We start from the raw sequence: 16,984 nt of genomic DNA on the forward strand, positions 1-16,984 counted from the left end.
CATATGAATGCCCTCCATCATACCATATGCGGCTGACTGGTGACATGTCTGCAGGATGTGTGCATTTTAACCGAGCAAGCGTAATGAAGTGTCAGAATATCCGAGTCCCCAAACGGACAATAGACCATACACGATCGGAGAATTGGGCTATAAAGGCGTATGACAGCCAAAGGGACGTGAAGATCTGGCGGGATATTCGCATCTCCAAGGCGTTGGTGGGCCGTGGCTGGAGCTGGTGCTCAAGAGAATCTGAGGCCGACGAAACGTGAATCTTTGGCGGGATTTCCGCATCTTTAAACAGTCCGTGTAATGTATCGGAGGCATGTAGCCAAGACGCAAATGATTGTAAGACAGCTGCGAGCCGAACCCCGTCTTCGTAGACCATGCGTCTATTTTGACACTGTTTGATCCGACATTAACGTGGTAACCGAATCCTGACCTTGCACGCCAAACGGGCGTCAAATGGACGTCAACGACGTGCCCATTGCATCGTCAACATTGGCTGCGATGCGGGTATGGTGAGGGCTACCCGCGCCATAGCTGCAATATGAGGGTGAAGCTGAACCAGGGGTCATACTTCCACATAACATCCACATCGACAGCTGGAGTCTATGAGGTGCTGACCACTCCGTTTCGGAGGCGCACATCGCGACGAGCCACGAGTGATGGCAACGGCGGCAACTTCTGGCACGCAATCCCGACCCGATCGACGGTATCTGTGAGTTACGAAACGTCTCGTGGTCATTGTGTAGTAGAAGAGCTGTTGCACAGCATTGGGCCGGCCACTGCTGTGCATTAGAATAGCTGCTGCAAGGCCTCAACCGAGCAAACGCGGCATAGTAGAAGAGCTGCTGTAAGGCATTCGGTCAGGCCGAGATGTTGTAGTAGTAGAGCTGTTGAAGAGGGTTTTGTCGACGACTTGGTGTAGTACAAGAGCTTCTGTACAGCATTCGTTCGACTTGGTGTAGTAGTAAAGCTGCTGTATAGCATTCGGCCGAGCCAGTATAGCAAGATGATGATACAGCCATCCGGTTGACGATGAGGGGGGGGCGCCGCCATATGATACCGGCATCGAGAGGCACCGGCCGGGTTTCCCCAACCGCGAATGTCATCGTCTTCAATGGCCATTCGGTTTCTGGTAAGTTCTCCGAGACACCAGTCCAGGTTTCCCGACCACGGATGTCATCATCCTCAATGGCCATTCGATACCTAGCAAGGTCTCCAAGACACTCGTTCCATGCATCTTCGAGGGCCGGCACCGTCTCGTAGAGGAGGGCCATCATATAGGCATCCAAATAGGTCGAGGCAAGATGCTCGATCCATGTGTCCTCAAAGGCCGGCACGGTCTCGTAAAGGAGGACCATCATATAATAAGCCAGAAAGATAAATGCAAGCATATGATCCATCGAAGCAGGCAAGCTCTGTCGAAGTAGCTCAAGAAAGGACTGGATGCCATGCTTCCACATCCGTGCGGGCATCGCGTACTTGGAAGCCAAGCGCCGCAGTGCGGGGGTTGCTGTAGGGTGCTGGCCGGCTAGAAAGAAGTCGTGGTGCTCGTCAAGCAGAGTGCGATGGAGTGATATCAGATCAGTCCATGGTTGCTGTAGGATGCTGAGTGGCAAGAAAAAAGTCGTGGTGCTCCTGAAGCAGAGTGCGATGGAGCGCTATGAGCGCTTGCCACGGGATCCGTGCGTTATCAACCTCGATACACTTGCTTTCAACCATGACCAAACCAGCATAGATCCCCTTGACCTGACCACTGGACAGCTGTTGGCCAGCTGGATGTAGCGTCTGGCCTTGAGTCGTCTGTTGCAATGCAATTTCGACTCCAGTAATACCCTTGCGGTGGCTGGGTTTCCGTCTCGTCCTTGGAGCCCTTGCGCGGGAGATGAGGCAGTATCAAGGCTACCGTCACCGATTCTGTGCACCTGGAAGCATGATTGCTGGGCGGAATCGAAATCGGCGCGGTCCAGGGACTGGGATGGGAAGTCCCAGATCGTCGTCGGGAGCTCCGCCGCCCCTCTGCGCCGCCAAAAAGACCATGGCGGCTGTAGTGGCCAGCGGCAGCAGCAGGATTGCCTCTGAGAGCGAAGATTGCAGAACCATGACGAATGGCAGCCACACTTGCAGCGGGTAGAGTATCGTCCGCTGAGGGTTCCTGCAAGGATCGGTGAGCGGCCCATCTCCTTTGCATTAATATAGGCGCAGGAAACACACAAACACACATACTGTAGGAGATATCGTTTGTGAAGGAAGGCGAGCGACATGCCCGTCACGCCCCAAGCAGCCAGTATTCTATGTCACAACGGCTATAAGCACAAACGATTCATGAAGCAAAGCAGAGCGAGGCGATTCAGACTTACGCAAACGTTGCCGCCGGCGCCCAGGAGAAATGGCTCTGCTGGCTACCCGGAAGAAGGACTAATGCTGAGAGGGAAATATTGATCTGCAGTAACCAACTGGAGAGCACCATTGCAGATGTTGGTCCAGCTTCTCCGTTCTTGAATGCTCTTTGGAGGATCAAACACTTAACAAGCGATGTTATGGGCGAGGTAGAAGATGATGAGGGAACACAAATGAAGCAGGATATGCTACTTCTTGAAGTAGACAACAATATGAGACATGCCAGACGGAGAAGTCAGGGCTATGTATCAGGCCGCTTGGAGGAGAGAAAAGTTGTAAACCAAAGGATGAGTGATAGAGGATGAGAGATCAGGAAAGAGAGACGCAGTTCGAGCGATGAAGGCTCCGAGATGGTTGACAGAGACAAGAATGTAAGAGGTGGATGGGTTTGGGACTTGATATGGTCAGTTATCGAGGTTGGAGGCTGTCGTGCGCACACACAAGGCCCGAGGGCGGAGAGATAGGGGGGGTGTGTGCGTTAAAGGGTCGGGTTTCCTAAAGAAGTTCGTCTTACCTTAGGTTCCCAACCTCCTCAAATAATGCGAGAAGGATGCACACCTTCAATATGGAACGCGCAGACAGGTACTTCAAACAAAGTACGAGCCTCGCTGCGTGGTTCGCGGCGAGAGATGCAGCGACATGGATAGCGTAAGGGAACCCGACATGGCGTGGTGGCTGAGACAGGAGGGTGGTCGCTCTCACTCCCCTGCTAGGATCCAATGATACTCGCAGGCGGAAAGTGAGGGGTATTCTGACAAGGTTCCTCGGGAATCTCTCACCTGTTCTGTTCTCATATTGAGGCTCAGCCATGAAGGACACTTTCGTTAGCTGTTTTCCCTCTTTTCTCGTCGCGTTCAATGCATGTTACCGGCTCCTCTCGCCGTATGCTGCTTGCCATCTTTGAGTGAATCGAACTTCAGCCTCGAGATATCAGATCATCCGCTCCTGATACGCCATCCAAGCCTATGTTGGAACGCCATGACCCAGAGACCCCATTCCCAGCGGCCACAAAGAACGAGCAAGGCGTCGAGGCGTCACAAACCCACGCGACAGCTCGGCAGACGACAGATCTTGACGATGATAGATATTTCTTATGCCACACCTTGGCGGCTTGGGGGTTGACGGCGACTCTGTACATCATCCCAAAGCAGTTCAGCAAGGGATCCCAGGACGAGGAGGGCTGGAAGACATATCTGGTAGGACAATGAATATCGAATATTGCAGAGTGTCGCTCTGACAGCTGAGTCAACGATAGACGTGTAAACCCGAGATGATGCGGGACCAGAGGCATTCTGTCTTATTCCAGGATAGACGATGCTCTTGCGAGTTGTTTCTATTGCTGATAGCCGCGACTACCGTGGTACACTGGAGCTTCGTGGTCCGCCTGTTCAGCCGGCCAAGGTGGAGGGATAAATATCTGTCGCAGACCTTGACGACAACATTTGCGGCTCTTCTTCCGCTTGCGCTGATTATCCAAGACCCGGCCATAGTCTTTCTTCGTGTTCTCCCCACCGTTATAGACGCGTGCGCCTCTGCGTGCCTTGCCTTGGATTATTTCCAAGATAGGTCATGCCGGGGGACTTGACAACATGGAACCACGATTGAATGCTGCAATACCATGAAGGCTCGCAGGGGGATGGAGGTAAATGTATTTGGCAAGGAGTTTCGCGGTGTTCGATATCTGTCTTTTCTTCCATAGGAATAATATCAAGCCATTTCGTGGTTTCCCTTACTTCATTCCATCAACCACCAATGAACCTCATCAGGGCTTCATGCGACCAGACAGCATCAAATTAAGATGTCATCATCATGTAGAGGAAAAGCGTATCAGCAGAATGCTCGCCAGTGTTAGATGTATCAAGACACTCTCTGGGAGATTCCCCGAGGGCCTCAAGTGTTGTGCCACAAACTGACAAGGGCGATTATAGCATTGCAGTAACTGTTCGGTGAGCGTTATTGCGCGATGGCATCAGATTGTCCAACTAGACCGACATCTTCCGGCCACTCTTCAGGTCCCTGCTGAGAAAGACTTCAGTTTGTGAAGGAATTCGTCTGACGGACACACTGGTTTGGCCATTGGCACGACCAAGAGCAACCTCGGCTATACTGGTGAGGTAGGCTGTCCAATGCCGGTGAAAAGCGGTGGCTCGGTTAGGAACTGCCCATAATTCTTCTCGCGGGCCATAAGTAGTACCTGGCAGGGAGTCCTTTCAGCATGATTCCAAAAGTCGCTCCCGGAGGCACATGGCTGACGCCCAACTCCGCCTGCAAAAGAGGCAACCTCCCTGTATATGCAAAGCATGGGCCAGGATCCTAGAGGCGACGGCGGAGAAGCCAGTAAAACGGTTGCCTCGACTCGCGCGTCGGCGGTGATGATGGACGACACGTCATTTGGCTCACATTATTGGCTCTGGCCAGCCCAAGCTTGGACAGCAATACAGTGGCCTAGTCCAGCTGAGAGGGTGTGAAAATGCAGCCACTTGGCAGGATGATTCGACAGAGGCCGCGACCCATCTACCTACCCCATGTTCAGGGTACATAGAAGGCATTGTCCCTGTCAAAAAGGCGACAGACACGGGACGTTGGCAGCCCCGTTGGCGGCGTGGAGGCGTTTGGGAACTGGTTGCGATGGCCGTTTGCTTTGCTTGTGTCTGCTCATCGAAGTTGTCGGAGCAGCCCCGGACAGCTTCGGAGCTTCTACAGGCGAACCATTTCAGCTAGGTAGGCGCACGGAGGGCGTCTCGTTGAAAAGGTTGCCTTATTCTCCATGCCTTGCTGGGCTGCCTGGTTCGCAAGTAAGGCTTGCTGAGCAATTGATAACCAGTTGCCTTGAGTGATATTCAGTAGGTATGCAGTAGTAGTAGAAAATAAAGGCAGCCTTGTAAGGTTCAAGATTGTCTGTTTGAGATCCGTGGTATGACGTCCCCCAAGCTGGAGCCACAGCACGTGCTGGCGAAACCCACCGCTCCAGAGGCGTCTGTCCGTATTCGGCACTGAGCTTATCCCGGTACCTTGCAACAGCTCCACCACTGCTCTCAACTGCCTTATCGCAATCGAGGCCAGGTAACGACACCTGCTGGAGAGGAACAGACACAGCTCTCAAAACAGCTCATCCCGCAGCTTCCCTTTTCCATTGCGCGGGCAAGATGCGCATCAACGCTCTCTTCTCGGCCCTGTGCGCCGCAGCTCTTGTCCAGGCCGGCTTCCGCACCGCGCAGATCTACATCCAGCCCGTCGAAACCCCCGAGACGCCCAGCCTCCTCGCCGAGGTCGCCTTCGATGCCAGCAACGGCGCAGCGTCGTCCATCATCTCCTACGAGGCTCCTGAGCTTCCCGAGTCTGCACAGCTGGTCCGCGTGGGCCTGTACGACACAAAGTCGGCGCGGTGGATTTCCGGCACAACCGTGGCCTCGGTGGACAACTTTGACAAGGGATACTCGCCCAACCTGGTCCTGTCGGTCGATGCGCATGGCGAGCTCCTGAGCGCTGCTCTCAAGGGCGTGAGGATCGACGCGGGTCAGACGAGGGACTTTGGGCCGCAGATTGTGGTGCTGCCGGCGCTCAAGGGCAAGCAGCCTGAGCTGAACAAGCCGGTTGTGCTGTCACCGGAGGGGAAGAAGGTGGAGGAGGAGGAGAAGACGATTCTTCAAAAGTACGTTGTGTGTCCCGTCTCTGTGGCAGTTCATGGTACTAACGTCACGCAGGTACTGGTGGTTGATTGGTATTGTAGTCTTCCTGGCAATGAGCGGAGGGGGCAGCGAGAAATAGAAATCGGAAATATACACGCACATCTATCAATGCGAGCAAGACACTGTCACGATGAACGGGCCACTGACAGGGGCCGAGGTGTCGCAGTTGCCTTGGTGATCCCAGCTCTGTCGCTCTCTGTCCTGATGCTTTTGAGTTGCTCCACGATACCCAAACAAGGCTCATTGTCTGCGTATGATCCCTTACACCTATTCAAGTACCGTAACACTGTTCTTTTGCCATTACACCTATTCGCAATCATAGCAGTCCCTCCTCATCGTGGCACTCATTGACTCCTTTGTTCATGTGTCCGCCCTTGTTCTCTACACGGTCATGTCTCACCCAGATCCAGACAACACGTGACTGCGAGATACACTACAAAACTCGATGTGCGCTAGTCCCCAAGTGGCCTAGCCCTGTTGCTGCCTCTCCAGGTCCTCGCCGTGCAATTGGCGAGTTCCTTCCCAACCCAAAGAGCTTGAAGCACTGTTCGATCCACCTCGAGCTCACCCGCCCTACTTATACCTTACCAAAACACTGGCCCTTCACTCTTCGTAAGAGCAGCTTGTCCCTCCATCAACCTCTACACTTTCACTTCACACAGCCACTCATCAACAATCTGCCAGTACCGAAAATGTCTGACGGAACCGGAGTTACCAACCCTCACACCGAGGAAACCTTTGCTGAGAGCAAGGGCAAGGGCAAGGCCGCTCAGGACGATGTTCACCAGGACACCGCCATGGATCAGGATGATGAGGACGACGATGACGATGAGGACGACGATGAGGAGGAGGTAAGTCCCAGAGTTAATCAACACCACGATATATCGTCAAATAACTAACTTGTTCACGATAGGTTGCCGAACCAGGTAAATTTGCACTACCACCTAACATCTCCCTACCAGGCAGGCTGTTTCGATCTCTAACCACTTAATGCAGATGAGGACGGTCTCGAGGAGATTGACCTGAACAACATTGTCGAGGGAGGACGCCGCACCCGTGGCGCCAAGATTGACTACGCCAGAGCTGCCGAGCAGACGCCCATGGAGGACGACGATGAGGATGAGGACGACGACGACTTCCAGCCCGCCCATGAGGACACCGAGATGGACGGCTAAGCAAATGCACCCCTGCCGCGTCTGGTATCGTTGGATGACGGACTATTCTATCATGGTAATGTGGATTATGACCAAGCCTTTCACGGGGAGCTGGGCATCTTTCGAGCGGGATCCGAGTACATCGGGCTGATGGTCATGTAACGAGAAGACAAGTCTCTGTTTGCTATTTAAGCTAGGCGTTCAGCTGCCATGCTGGTTCCGGAAAAGAGCAGAGATACCTACCAAAAAATTGCACCCGCCGTGTTGAGGCCATCCACACTTCTGATGCTGTCAGTCCGCAATCGCGTTCTTGGAGCCTTGCTTGTCCCGCCATCCCCACACCCGAGTGAATGGGCCCTGCACCTGTGTCAGGCTCCCACATACCCTGCAATCCAGCTGAACAAGCCTGAATCTGATGACATGCGCTGGACAATTGCTTCGTATGACTTTGTCGCTATGCTTTGATGATTGTCTGCCTACTTTATCTTCTCTTCAATCTTTTGCTCGTTGTGTGCATATACCTTGCCCAGGACAAGCCACAGTTCGTTGTTTGATTCAGCCGCCACCACTGGCTCGGTACGTACTCACTGCGTCTAATCCCTCCAAAAGTCACACACGCCACTCTTGACTGTCACGGACAAGACCACCTAAGCCATAAAGAATGCTGCCTTCAATCAAATAACATTTTCGACAATTCCGCAGAGGGTGACTCTGCATTTTTCTTTCTCAAACCGAACATTCAAGCATTTACTTCTGCATTGTATTTCTTTCAACGGCTCCATTCACCCACGCCAGCTGCTCTGTTTCTCATCTCCGTAGCTGCGCGATTCCTGCTTCCTCTTCCCTTCCAGTGTCATCATGTCGCAAAGGTGCGTGTTCCATGTCCCTGATATCCAGCCTACCCTATTCGAATCCTCACTCGCAGAGGCGACTTCGCGATGCGCGCGCGCCCTTCAGCGCCTCCCCTCCCATTGTCGCCGTTCCCCTCCTCGAACAACTCCAGCAACACCATAGACCACATAGCTAACCACTTTGCCCTGCTGTCCCGCACCACGAGCAGATTCGGAACCTCGTCCCTCCACCAGCGCGACTCCCGCAGCGTCCTCTTCGCCGGCTACACGGGCGACCAGTCACAGCGCGGCGGCGGCGGCCGACCCAGCCCGTCTCCCTCTCCCAACGCCGGCGTAGGAGGGGGCTATGGCTACAGCGGCTACGGGGGCTACTCCCCCTCGATGATGGGCAGCAACGGCTACGGCGACGCAGGGAGCCCGTCGCATGGGTACCGGAGCGCGACGCCGAACCGCAAGGGCCAGTATAGCGACGCGGTGCTCAACGAGCTGGAGAGCCAGAACGACGAGCAGGTGTCAGGGATACTGGGCAAAGTCAAGGTTCTGAAAGACGTACGTCCGGCGCGCGCCACTCTTGCTACGAATTGACTCCCTTTTGATCCATCCAGAACAAACCCCCCTTTTCAGATAAAGGGATCTCATCAATGGGTACCAAAAGGGCGGGAACAGATCAAAAAAGGTGCTAACACGAAAGCGCACAGATGACGGTGGCCATTGGCGACGAAATCCGCGAATCCTCCGCCCTCGCCGAGAAGATGAACGACACGTTCGACTCGACCCGCGTGCGCCTCCGCGGCACCATGAACCGCATGCTCATCATGGCCCAGCGCAGCGGCATCAGCTGGAAGTGGTGGCTGCTCTTCTTCCTCGCCGTCGCCGCCCTCTTCATATACGTCTGGCTGTTTTGAAAGCAAAAAGAAAAACGCCTGCGAGAACGCCTCCTCACCAATCGATTCCGCCCCCCCCCCCCCCCCCCCCCCCATCTTTCCCGCCCCGACCATTGCCTTTTACGAGGAGAACATGATAGAGTGAGGGGGGGTTCTCTCTTCTTTAGTGTTCGCCATGTTTATATTCCCCCCCGTCTTTGTTTCGCGTCCTCCGCGAAGCGACGCTGGTTTTCTTTTCTTTTATAACGACCCGTGATTCTTGGCTGGGTGGGGCTACGGCGTGCTTGTCGACAAAGGAGAAAAACAAAAAGACATGCATCTTGCATCTTGGGGCTGGCGTTTCGGGTGTCTGTCGTTGCTGCTCCTCAAAAAAATCTTTCCCCGTCCCCGTTTCTTTTTTTTCCCCCTTCAAAGTCGAATGGATACATGGGCTGCTGCAATGGTGTAGAGGAGGAAAGAAAAGGACCAGGTTGAGGTTCCTTGACTGTTAAGATGAAGAAAAAAAGCGAGTGCTACTTGGTCCTTGGTTTCTTTGATATGACTTCTTGTTCTATATACTAGTACTTTTAATAGCATCATTGGGCACTGACTTCTGGCCTATCATTTCTTCACATTCTGAATCACACGATAATTCTTTGATTCTCCTCACGCCGCTCACTTTCGCTCGCTATTATCATTGCATAAAAGAAAACCATCAAGTCATTCCTTATAATGTCGTTTGCTCCAAAGCAAAAAGGGGGTATCTAAACTATACTGATATCTATCGTCCCTCTCTCCCCACGCCATCACCACCACAGAGAAAGAGAAGGGCATCAACAAAGAAAAAGAACGAAGGAAAAAAAAAAAAAAAAAAAAAAAAAAAGACCCTTTTACTTCCGCTGTCCTGCCCTTCTCCTGGTCGTCACGGCAGGACTACTCTCCATCATCATCAAGAGACTGCTCTCGTCCTGCGAAAGCAACCCACTCAAATCCAAACTTGCGCGGGACCCAGAAGGAAACCCGGCGTGCCGCGGCATCGTGGGAGACTGGGGAGTCCCGAGAGGCGCAGCCCGCGACGGCATGAAGCTGAGGTCGTGCGTGTCCGTCGTGTCCCCCTCTCCCTCGTCATCCTCATCTTCCTCGTGGACGTTGACGCTCCGGGCGCTGCTGCTGCTAACTTCGGCCTCGGAGTCGGTATGCTCGTACCCGCCGTCGTCGTCGGCCTCAGGAATGTCGTCGTCGAGGTCGGCATCCATGTCGCCGGCCGTGCCATCGTCAAGAGTGTTATCGTACAGGTCGTCTTCGTCGAGCAACTGCTCGCGGTCCTCGTCCTCCAGATCCTCGTCGCCGCCGTACATGCTGCCGTCCGCTTCGGGATCGCCGCGGATGAGGGCTTCCCGGAAGGCGTCGTCCGTCATGCGCATGCGCGCCGCCACCAGGCCGTGCTGCCTTTCCTCCCGCAGAGCCTCTTCGTCGGCTTCCTCTTCTCGTAGTGCTTCTTCATCGTCGTCGTCTTCACCTTCTTCGTTCTCCTCGTCCTCTTCGCCGCCGTCTTCCTCGCTCTCGTCGTCGCTGCTCGGATCAAAGGCGTCTTCCGCATCTGGAATCTCGTCGTCCAGATCTTGCGCACCGTCGAGCTGCACGTCGTCCATCATGCCCTCGTCCATCGGGCCGCCGCCCTCGGCTTCCGCTAGCTCCTGGGCGAGCTGTTCCCGCCGCATAGCCTCCTGATGTTCCTCTTGCTCACGCTTCTCCTCCCGCATCTGGTGTAGCGTTTTCGGCACCCCGGGGGGCTTTATCCAGGTGCTGCCAAAGTTCTGTACATTCAGTCGGCGGCGGTTCATTTTCTGCTCGTCTGCAGCGAGCCGCGCCAGCGGTGTCCGCTCCATGAGCTGCCCACGCTGCCGCGAGTGTGCAGGGCCATGATGACTGTGGTTTGTATCCGTGTGAAGGATGTCGACCGGGCCTGGAGGGATGAAGGGATTCCTAGACGACGAGTACCACAGAGAGTGTGACTGCACCATGGGTTAGCCGTAATGCCCGAGAATGGCCCAAACTACAGGGAGGCGTCCTTACGTCTCGCGGCGTGAAGTCTGGCAGCGTTGCGAACATCGGAGAAACCGCAGGCAGACCCTGAAGGTCAATCAATATCCCAGCTTGTGATGGTGATGAGGTCTCGTGGGTATGGTTGAACAAATTACGAGATAGCTTGGCGGCTGTTTATTGGCCCTGGACCCGCAGGCGTTTGTGGCGTCTAGGTACCTCCGTTGCTGTACTTTTAGGCGCGCACACCAACATTGGAAGCCTTCCACGTGTCAGCCTCATGGCGACGTTGAAACAGCCACAGTTGAAGTTGAGCTTCGTATTACATATGAAAACCAAATGCTCCGTGGTTCTCTCTCTGTGCTTGGACAATACGACGATGCTGGGTGATCTCGATGAGCATAGGTATCTTGACAGGTTTTCCTCAAAGTGCATGCTATTACAGCGGGCAAAAGCCACCGGCTGATGCCCGTCTACACCAAAAAGTGAGCTACGTGTTCCTCAAAGCCAGCCAGGCGGTAGGCCTGCTCTGGCAGCTTGTTACAGAGATCGTCCTCGTAAACCCTTGCAATGACTCAGAACCCAATCGAACGATGGGACAAGACAGATGCTCGTCAAGGGCCAATTACGGCCGTTTGTGCATCTGGTCTGGTCCAGCTTGGCGTACGAGGACTTGGGGAGAGACAGGCTCTGGGTGGGTATCGGGAGTTTTCGGAACGTCCACACAACCCCCATCCTCATTTTCCCTGCCGTGTGTAAGAGCTGCAACATGGGGGTATCGCGGTCGTTTCCGCTCCGTCTTCGGTGAGAGCCACCATGCCATGCTCCTTGGACCGCGGCCAGGCTGCAACCATTGGACTCTCGTGTGCAACGTCGTCGAACTGACTGAGTAAGATGAACTCGGAGTGGAATATAGCCGAACAATAATCCGCCCGAGATGAGAAGTGACCCTGATAGTGCCAGGAGCCCTCGGTGCTCCCCAAAGTGCCTCGGATCAGCGCAGTGCATTCAAGTCACTGGGCATCAGAGCGTGAACGTGAAAAGAATAGTGTGCAGTTTCGTCGGCTGTTGTGATCGGGAAGTTGGTGATGAGGCCAACTACTTCCCATGGCTTTGGCCAGTAATGAACCATCGGTCTTGTATGAACAGCTGGCCTGATGTTCATCTCTAGCAGCGCTGTCATTACCGAGATTCCGCTTTGATCTTTATAAGAATCGTCGGAGCACTCCGTTCAAGCACAAATAACAAAAGTACATACCTACTACTCGCGTGAGGCGTCCAACCATCTGCGATGCATTCGTCCAGTGATCTGGAACGACGACACACCCCTCCCCTGCCCCGCCATCTGGCTCGGGAAAATAGGCCCTGGTAAATTGGATAAGACGGCGGAAGGAATAGGCGCCGTTGCATTTTACCCTGACTGAGAGAGGTGTTGATGCGCCTAGAGTGGACATGAGTGTAGTTCAATTGGTACGTTGCGAAATGAAGACACTCCAATATTGCCTCAGTTGGAAGTGGCCTGTTTCTGTGCGTGCCCATAGGTAGGCAATCGTGACGGTACGAGTACGCCTTGGAGTTGTCCGTTCTTTCTGTGTCCTTGACAAAAGCTGTGCTGATACTTTGCTCTTCGGACCCCCGGTAGTCAGTGTAAATAAATCCCTTTTGCAGTTCAGAGACAACTGCTCGTTGAGAACAACCACCTTGCAGGCACCTCCGGCAGCACCTCTGGGGGTACGTGCAGGCGCCAGTGCCATCACCTCATTTGGATGTCACCATGACTTGTGTGAGTGCAACCATGGAGTGCGAGTCCTCATAGCAACTTGTACCTGCTTCTCCAGCTGCTAGGTAGAGGACCTTAGATGCCTCATAACCGAGACCATGCTGTGGCAAGCTGGCTCGTATCAACGTTCGAGTAGTCCCAGGCTAATACCACCACTATCTGTAGCATTAGACGTTCGGGCGACGGGCCGGCAATCTTGGTTGGCCTGAGATAAGGACGACAGGCCCGCGGCTGGGATGCTGATTGGCTGCAGGCGCCAGTTTTATGATGTCGATTTTTTGAGTGAGCACCACCACGCCGCCAGATGGATGGGTCGTCCCGGCAGTCCATGCGAGCAGCTCGTCAGGATGTGGCATCGCGTCCCTCATACTAATATCAACAGGCAACATCGAGGCGAGACGAGCCAAAGGAGGTTGCACCGGACAGGCAGGGTTGTCATAATCGTGCCTCTCTCGACTTCGTGCATGCTGCAGGTGTCGGATCTTTGCACCTTATTGGCCCACGAGGTTTCCGGGAGCGTCCTCGTTCGAGATGGCTGTTCTCCGTTGGTCCCCTCCCCGTAGTCCTTCTCTCTGGCCTCAATACAGGCATGGCGCCGCTGGCGCTGGAAAACTCCATAAATGCAATCTGCGGCCCAGCACACCCGGCTACTCTCTGCAGCATCCGCGCATGCCCAGCCCCGGCTCTGCATCCTCATCTCGTCCACCTTGTCCATCTTGCAGCCAGAAACTGCACCCGACCTTTCTGTTTCGGCCATGTCGAGCACGAGTGACATGTCTGCGGCACGTGTGGCTATGACGACGAGAAGTCGCACAGATTGCCTCGCACATGGCACCAGCTTCGAGGGGGGCTCCCGTGTCCCCGAGATGGGGACGAAAGAACACCAACACGCCGTGACTACATCCCCTTGTCTTAATAGCGTGTGTAGGCTCTCAATGGCGCTGTTTGGGTAAGATTGCAATGGTGGCGCTGAGCATCGATTCCTCTGCCGTCTTTGGGGTCTGTCTCTCCAGACGCCAGACCGCATGGTGGCGTTTTAGGGTCTCCGTCCGTCAAGAGCAACGTATGCCGTTGGTGTCGAAGCTTGAGCGCGACATCGGCCAGGCAGGGGCCAGGCTTTGGAAATGGTCGGCCGTGATTGGTGGTTCAGCTAAGCTTCAAGCCGTCAGCCACAGATCCTCGTGTGCATCTGTCGCAAGGCCGGTCGGTGGTGTGGAGGGATAATCCCTGCGAGAGCAGAGATGCTGTGGGGTTGGAAGGGAAGCCCTGCCGCATTCGAGCATTCTTAGCCCTCAGATTTCTCTTACACAAAGCGTGTTGCAAACCAAATGTCTCGGCGACTGGATAAGCCCGTCTCTAGTCATCGAGATAGGCTGAGACGAGCGTCAGCCGCCTTGGAGCCAACCAGAGGGCCGGGAATTAGTCGCAGCTTATTGTTGTGACAGCAGGCGATGAGGCGAAAAGAAAGGAGGGGCCTCTGCATTGTGCGGCCATTCGCAACGGAGGCAGGCAGTCGGGCGGTTGCAAGAACAAGCGACGGAATTGGGGGAGCTGCTTGGCACGGCTGGAATTGTTGCTCGCAGCCATTGTGGACTATGACTGAACGGAAATTGCAGTCCATGCGGCCATGTCGTTCTCGACGCCGTGTGTTCCGATGGACGGGATGAATGGCAGTTTTGTGCTGGTAATTCGAGGGTAATGAGAATAGAGCAGCGAGTTTCCTGGGGGTAATAGCAAGATTTATGAGGGTAATCGATAGCCCGATTGGGAAAGTCTAGATGGAAACCGATGTTGGTGCCTCAGGCGTATTACGTACCTTCCTGCACAGAGGGGTCCAGACAACACCAGACAGAACAACGCTTCATCCAGGCTCCCCTCAACTTCAGAACATGGCCGGAGAGGACCGGGTCTGTGCAAAGGGGCAAGATGCTAAGCAATTGCCCCAGGGGGGGCTACCTACCTACTGTACATACAACCGAGGGCCAATCCTCGCTCGCCTCAGTGGAAGAGGTGACGTGCCCACCCGGAGATCCCTCTGCTTGCATGCCTTGAAAACCAACAACACCGCCAATAGTGCGATTTGTATGCGGAGGCTCTTTGCCTTAACACAAGCCGATGCTGGTGATGCTACGACTGCCTAGCCCTTGTAAGGACCCCGAGGCTAGCGCGGCGTCTTCCCTGGCTCTTGAGATGCTCGGGCTCGGACTGACATCAGCGAACTGCAGGCTCGAGTCGAGGGTTCTTCTGCCTCCGCGCATCGGCGCTGCTCATGCACAAGCACGACGAATGAAACCGTCCTCCTGCGTCCCCATATTCTCCAAAGATGAGATTCGACCAAAGCACGAAGCACACGCGGAAATTGCCCTGTGCCCCTTCTGCCTTCAACGCTGGCACACACCCCCGGAGCTTGCGGTGTTTTCTGACATGTGCTTCTGGGGCCATCACTGGAGGGGCAGATCGGTCCGCAGCAAGAGGCCTGGGAGTTCGTCTCCAGCCCGGAGGCGCTACGACGCACGCCAGTCAAAACGCCGCATTTCAGGCGTTTGGTGTTGCGCCATCCTCGACGCACCCCCACTGTCGGCTGCCACTTTCGAAGCGCCATCCTGGCAGGTTTGGACTGGTTAGCAGGCCGCTCGACCTATGTTTCTGCTTCTTGTCGAGGCCGACGCTCTGCTCGGACCACCTTGCGAGATCCATGGCTTGGCAGAGACACACGCTTGATGAGATGCTCATGGTCTTAATGGGGCCACGCCGGGGAAACTGGGAAACGGACGCCTCCGTCCTCCATCCGTTGCTCCTAGAATAAAAGCTGCCGCCTGCCCTCCCTCCCCCTTCCACCTCTGCTTTACCTCCCTCTCTCTTTCACGTCAACTCTCTCTCTCTCTCATTCCATTTCGTGGCTTGTTGTTCATCCACCAGAGCGCAAAGCGCCTCCTAGATACCAAACGAACATCTTAAGCCGGTAAGTCATTGATTGATGCTGATGGTTTACTTTATAACTCCCCCCGCTTTCACCTGTCAAGTGCTTTGGACGGTCCCGAGCTCCTCTCCTTAGTCTTCTTACCCCAAAGCAAGTGCGAATACCACAGAGACACGGGTTCAAGTGTCTGCCGGCGCCAACTCTCCTATCGACTTGGGGAAATCGAACATTCGCCCAGCTTACCAGAGTTTTTGGCGGCTTCTGCGGAGAGGGCTTTTGCAATCAGCATTTGCCACACTCAATTGGCGATGGGCGCTGTTCGAGCTCAATTGGGACGGAAGGCCACGAATTGCGAAGAGAAGGGAAAAGTAGGATATTAGGACAGATGTCTGAACGATTCGACGCAATGGAAACCGGAAGACAATCTTTCGTTATGCCACGTCTCGTTACGCCTTCTGGACTACAATGGTCCTCGCTTGGACTTCTCATGGCTGAGTGGCTTTGGCGGGCTGTGCTTTAGGCGATGGGCGGCCTTGGCTGCAAAATCGTGCACATTTCCTCTTCTCCTCCGATTCCCGCGATTCCGCAGTTCTGTGCAGACAGGAAACACAACGCAACGTTGTCACCGGCTGCATCCTTTCGCCTGTTGCCGATGACGGCCGCCTGCAGCAATCCACCATGTCGAGTGCAAGGGCCACAGCCAGACACTCGGGCGCCAAGCGGCCGCAAATGGCCTGTTTTGTGGGCGTGAGGGGCATCGTGGGGGAAATTCCCGACACGAGCGTCATCGTCTCACATCCATTGCTGTTGGACGAGCGAACGCTTAAAATTGGTTGGCATCCAATTGGCTGAGGTGCCAACCTAAGCAAGCTGGAGGACCGTCCGCTGGGGCTTTTAGGGCTGCGAGTGCTGAAGCTACAGCGCGACAGGCCACCCCTGCAGCGCCCAGCAGGGGCCACCCCACCCGCTGTGGCCGCGGCTCTCGCCTCAGCGCTTGCAGCTCCAGGCCTCGTCTCGTGCAACCTCATCGAGTGATGATGACAGGCTGGGCAACGCCGTCGGAGGCTGCCTGTCGCTGCACTGGACTGAGACGCTTCTTCCTTCACATCATTTGCCAATTGCAACGAGATTCCTTGCACATCAATTGCTCCTCTTCTCGACATCATCACCATAGCTTCTGCGCTTCATCGCTAACACGGGGTTGCTTGACAGGTCTGTGCTGAGCGCAGATATTGCTTGTCTTCCCTACGTCACGTACGATACGACACAGTCGCGGGCACA

General features: G+C 54.8%; 5 protein-coding genes across 5 annotated transcripts; 3 read left to right on the forward strand and 2 right to left on the reverse strand.

The window, feature by feature from the left end:
* Nucleotides 1–866: 866 nt before the first annotated feature.
* TRIREDRAFT_108233 (uncharacterized protein) lies at nucleotides 867–2,473 on the reverse strand (the record flags this gene model as incomplete). The annotated part of the gene is made up of 4 exons (XM_006966087.1): nucleotides 867–1,534; nucleotides 1,753–2,186; nucleotides 2,230–2,295; nucleotides 2,364–2,473. 4 exons carry the CDS (start codon nucleotides 2,471–2,473, stop codon nucleotides 867–869), a joined length of 1,278 nt encoding a protein of 425 aa, XP_006966149.1.
* Nucleotides 2,474–5,549: 3,076 nt separating this feature from the next.
* Nucleotides 5,550–6,171, forward strand: TRIREDRAFT_62922 (uncharacterized protein; the record flags this gene model as incomplete). Its single annotated transcript, XM_006965950.1, has 2 exons — nucleotides 5,550–6,055; nucleotides 6,108–6,171. The coding sequence occupies 2 exons, from the start codon at nucleotides 5,550–5,552 to the stop codon at nucleotides 6,169–6,171; spliced, it is 570 nt and encodes a 189-aa protein (XP_006966012.1).
* A 613-nt stretch (nucleotides 6,172–6,784) lies between these two features.
* On the forward strand, nucleotides 6,785–7,267 carry TRIREDRAFT_108235 (uncharacterized protein; the record flags this gene model as incomplete). The annotated part of the gene is made up of 3 exons (XM_006965951.1): nucleotides 6,785–6,943; nucleotides 7,006–7,018; nucleotides 7,089–7,267. 3 exons carry the CDS (start codon nucleotides 6,785–6,787, stop codon nucleotides 7,265–7,267), a joined length of 351 nt encoding a protein of 116 aa, XP_006966013.1.
* Nucleotides 7,268–7,963: 696 nt separating this feature from the next.
* TRIREDRAFT_78740 (uncharacterized protein) lies at nucleotides 7,964–9,002 on the forward strand (the record flags this gene model as incomplete). The annotated part of the gene is made up of 3 exons (XM_006965952.1): nucleotides 7,964–8,115; nucleotides 8,307–8,646; nucleotides 8,796–9,002. The coding sequence occupies exons 1-3, from the start codon at nucleotides 8,105–8,107 to the stop codon at nucleotides 9,000–9,002; spliced, it is 558 nt and encodes a 185-aa protein (XP_006966014.1). The 5' UTR covers nucleotides 7,964–8,104.
* An 848-nt stretch (nucleotides 9,003–9,850) lies between these two features.
* TRIREDRAFT_108238 (uncharacterized protein) lies at nucleotides 9,851–10,723 on the reverse strand (the record flags this gene model as incomplete). The annotated part of the gene is made up of 1 exon (XM_006966088.1): nucleotides 9,851–10,723. The coding sequence occupies one exon, from the start codon at nucleotides 10,721–10,723 to the stop codon at nucleotides 9,851–9,853; it is 873 nt and encodes a 290-aa protein (XP_006966150.1).
* Between the last annotated feature and the right edge of the window lie 6,261 nt (nucleotides 10,724–16,984).

The sequence above is a fragment of the Trichoderma reesei genome (genome assembly GCF_000167675.1).
Source record: "Trichoderma reesei QM6a unplaced genomic scaffold TRIREscaffold_11, whole genome shotgun sequence".
NCBI classification, from domain to species: Eukaryota; Fungi; Ascomycota; class Sordariomycetes; order Hypocreales; family Hypocreaceae; genus Trichoderma; species Trichoderma reesei.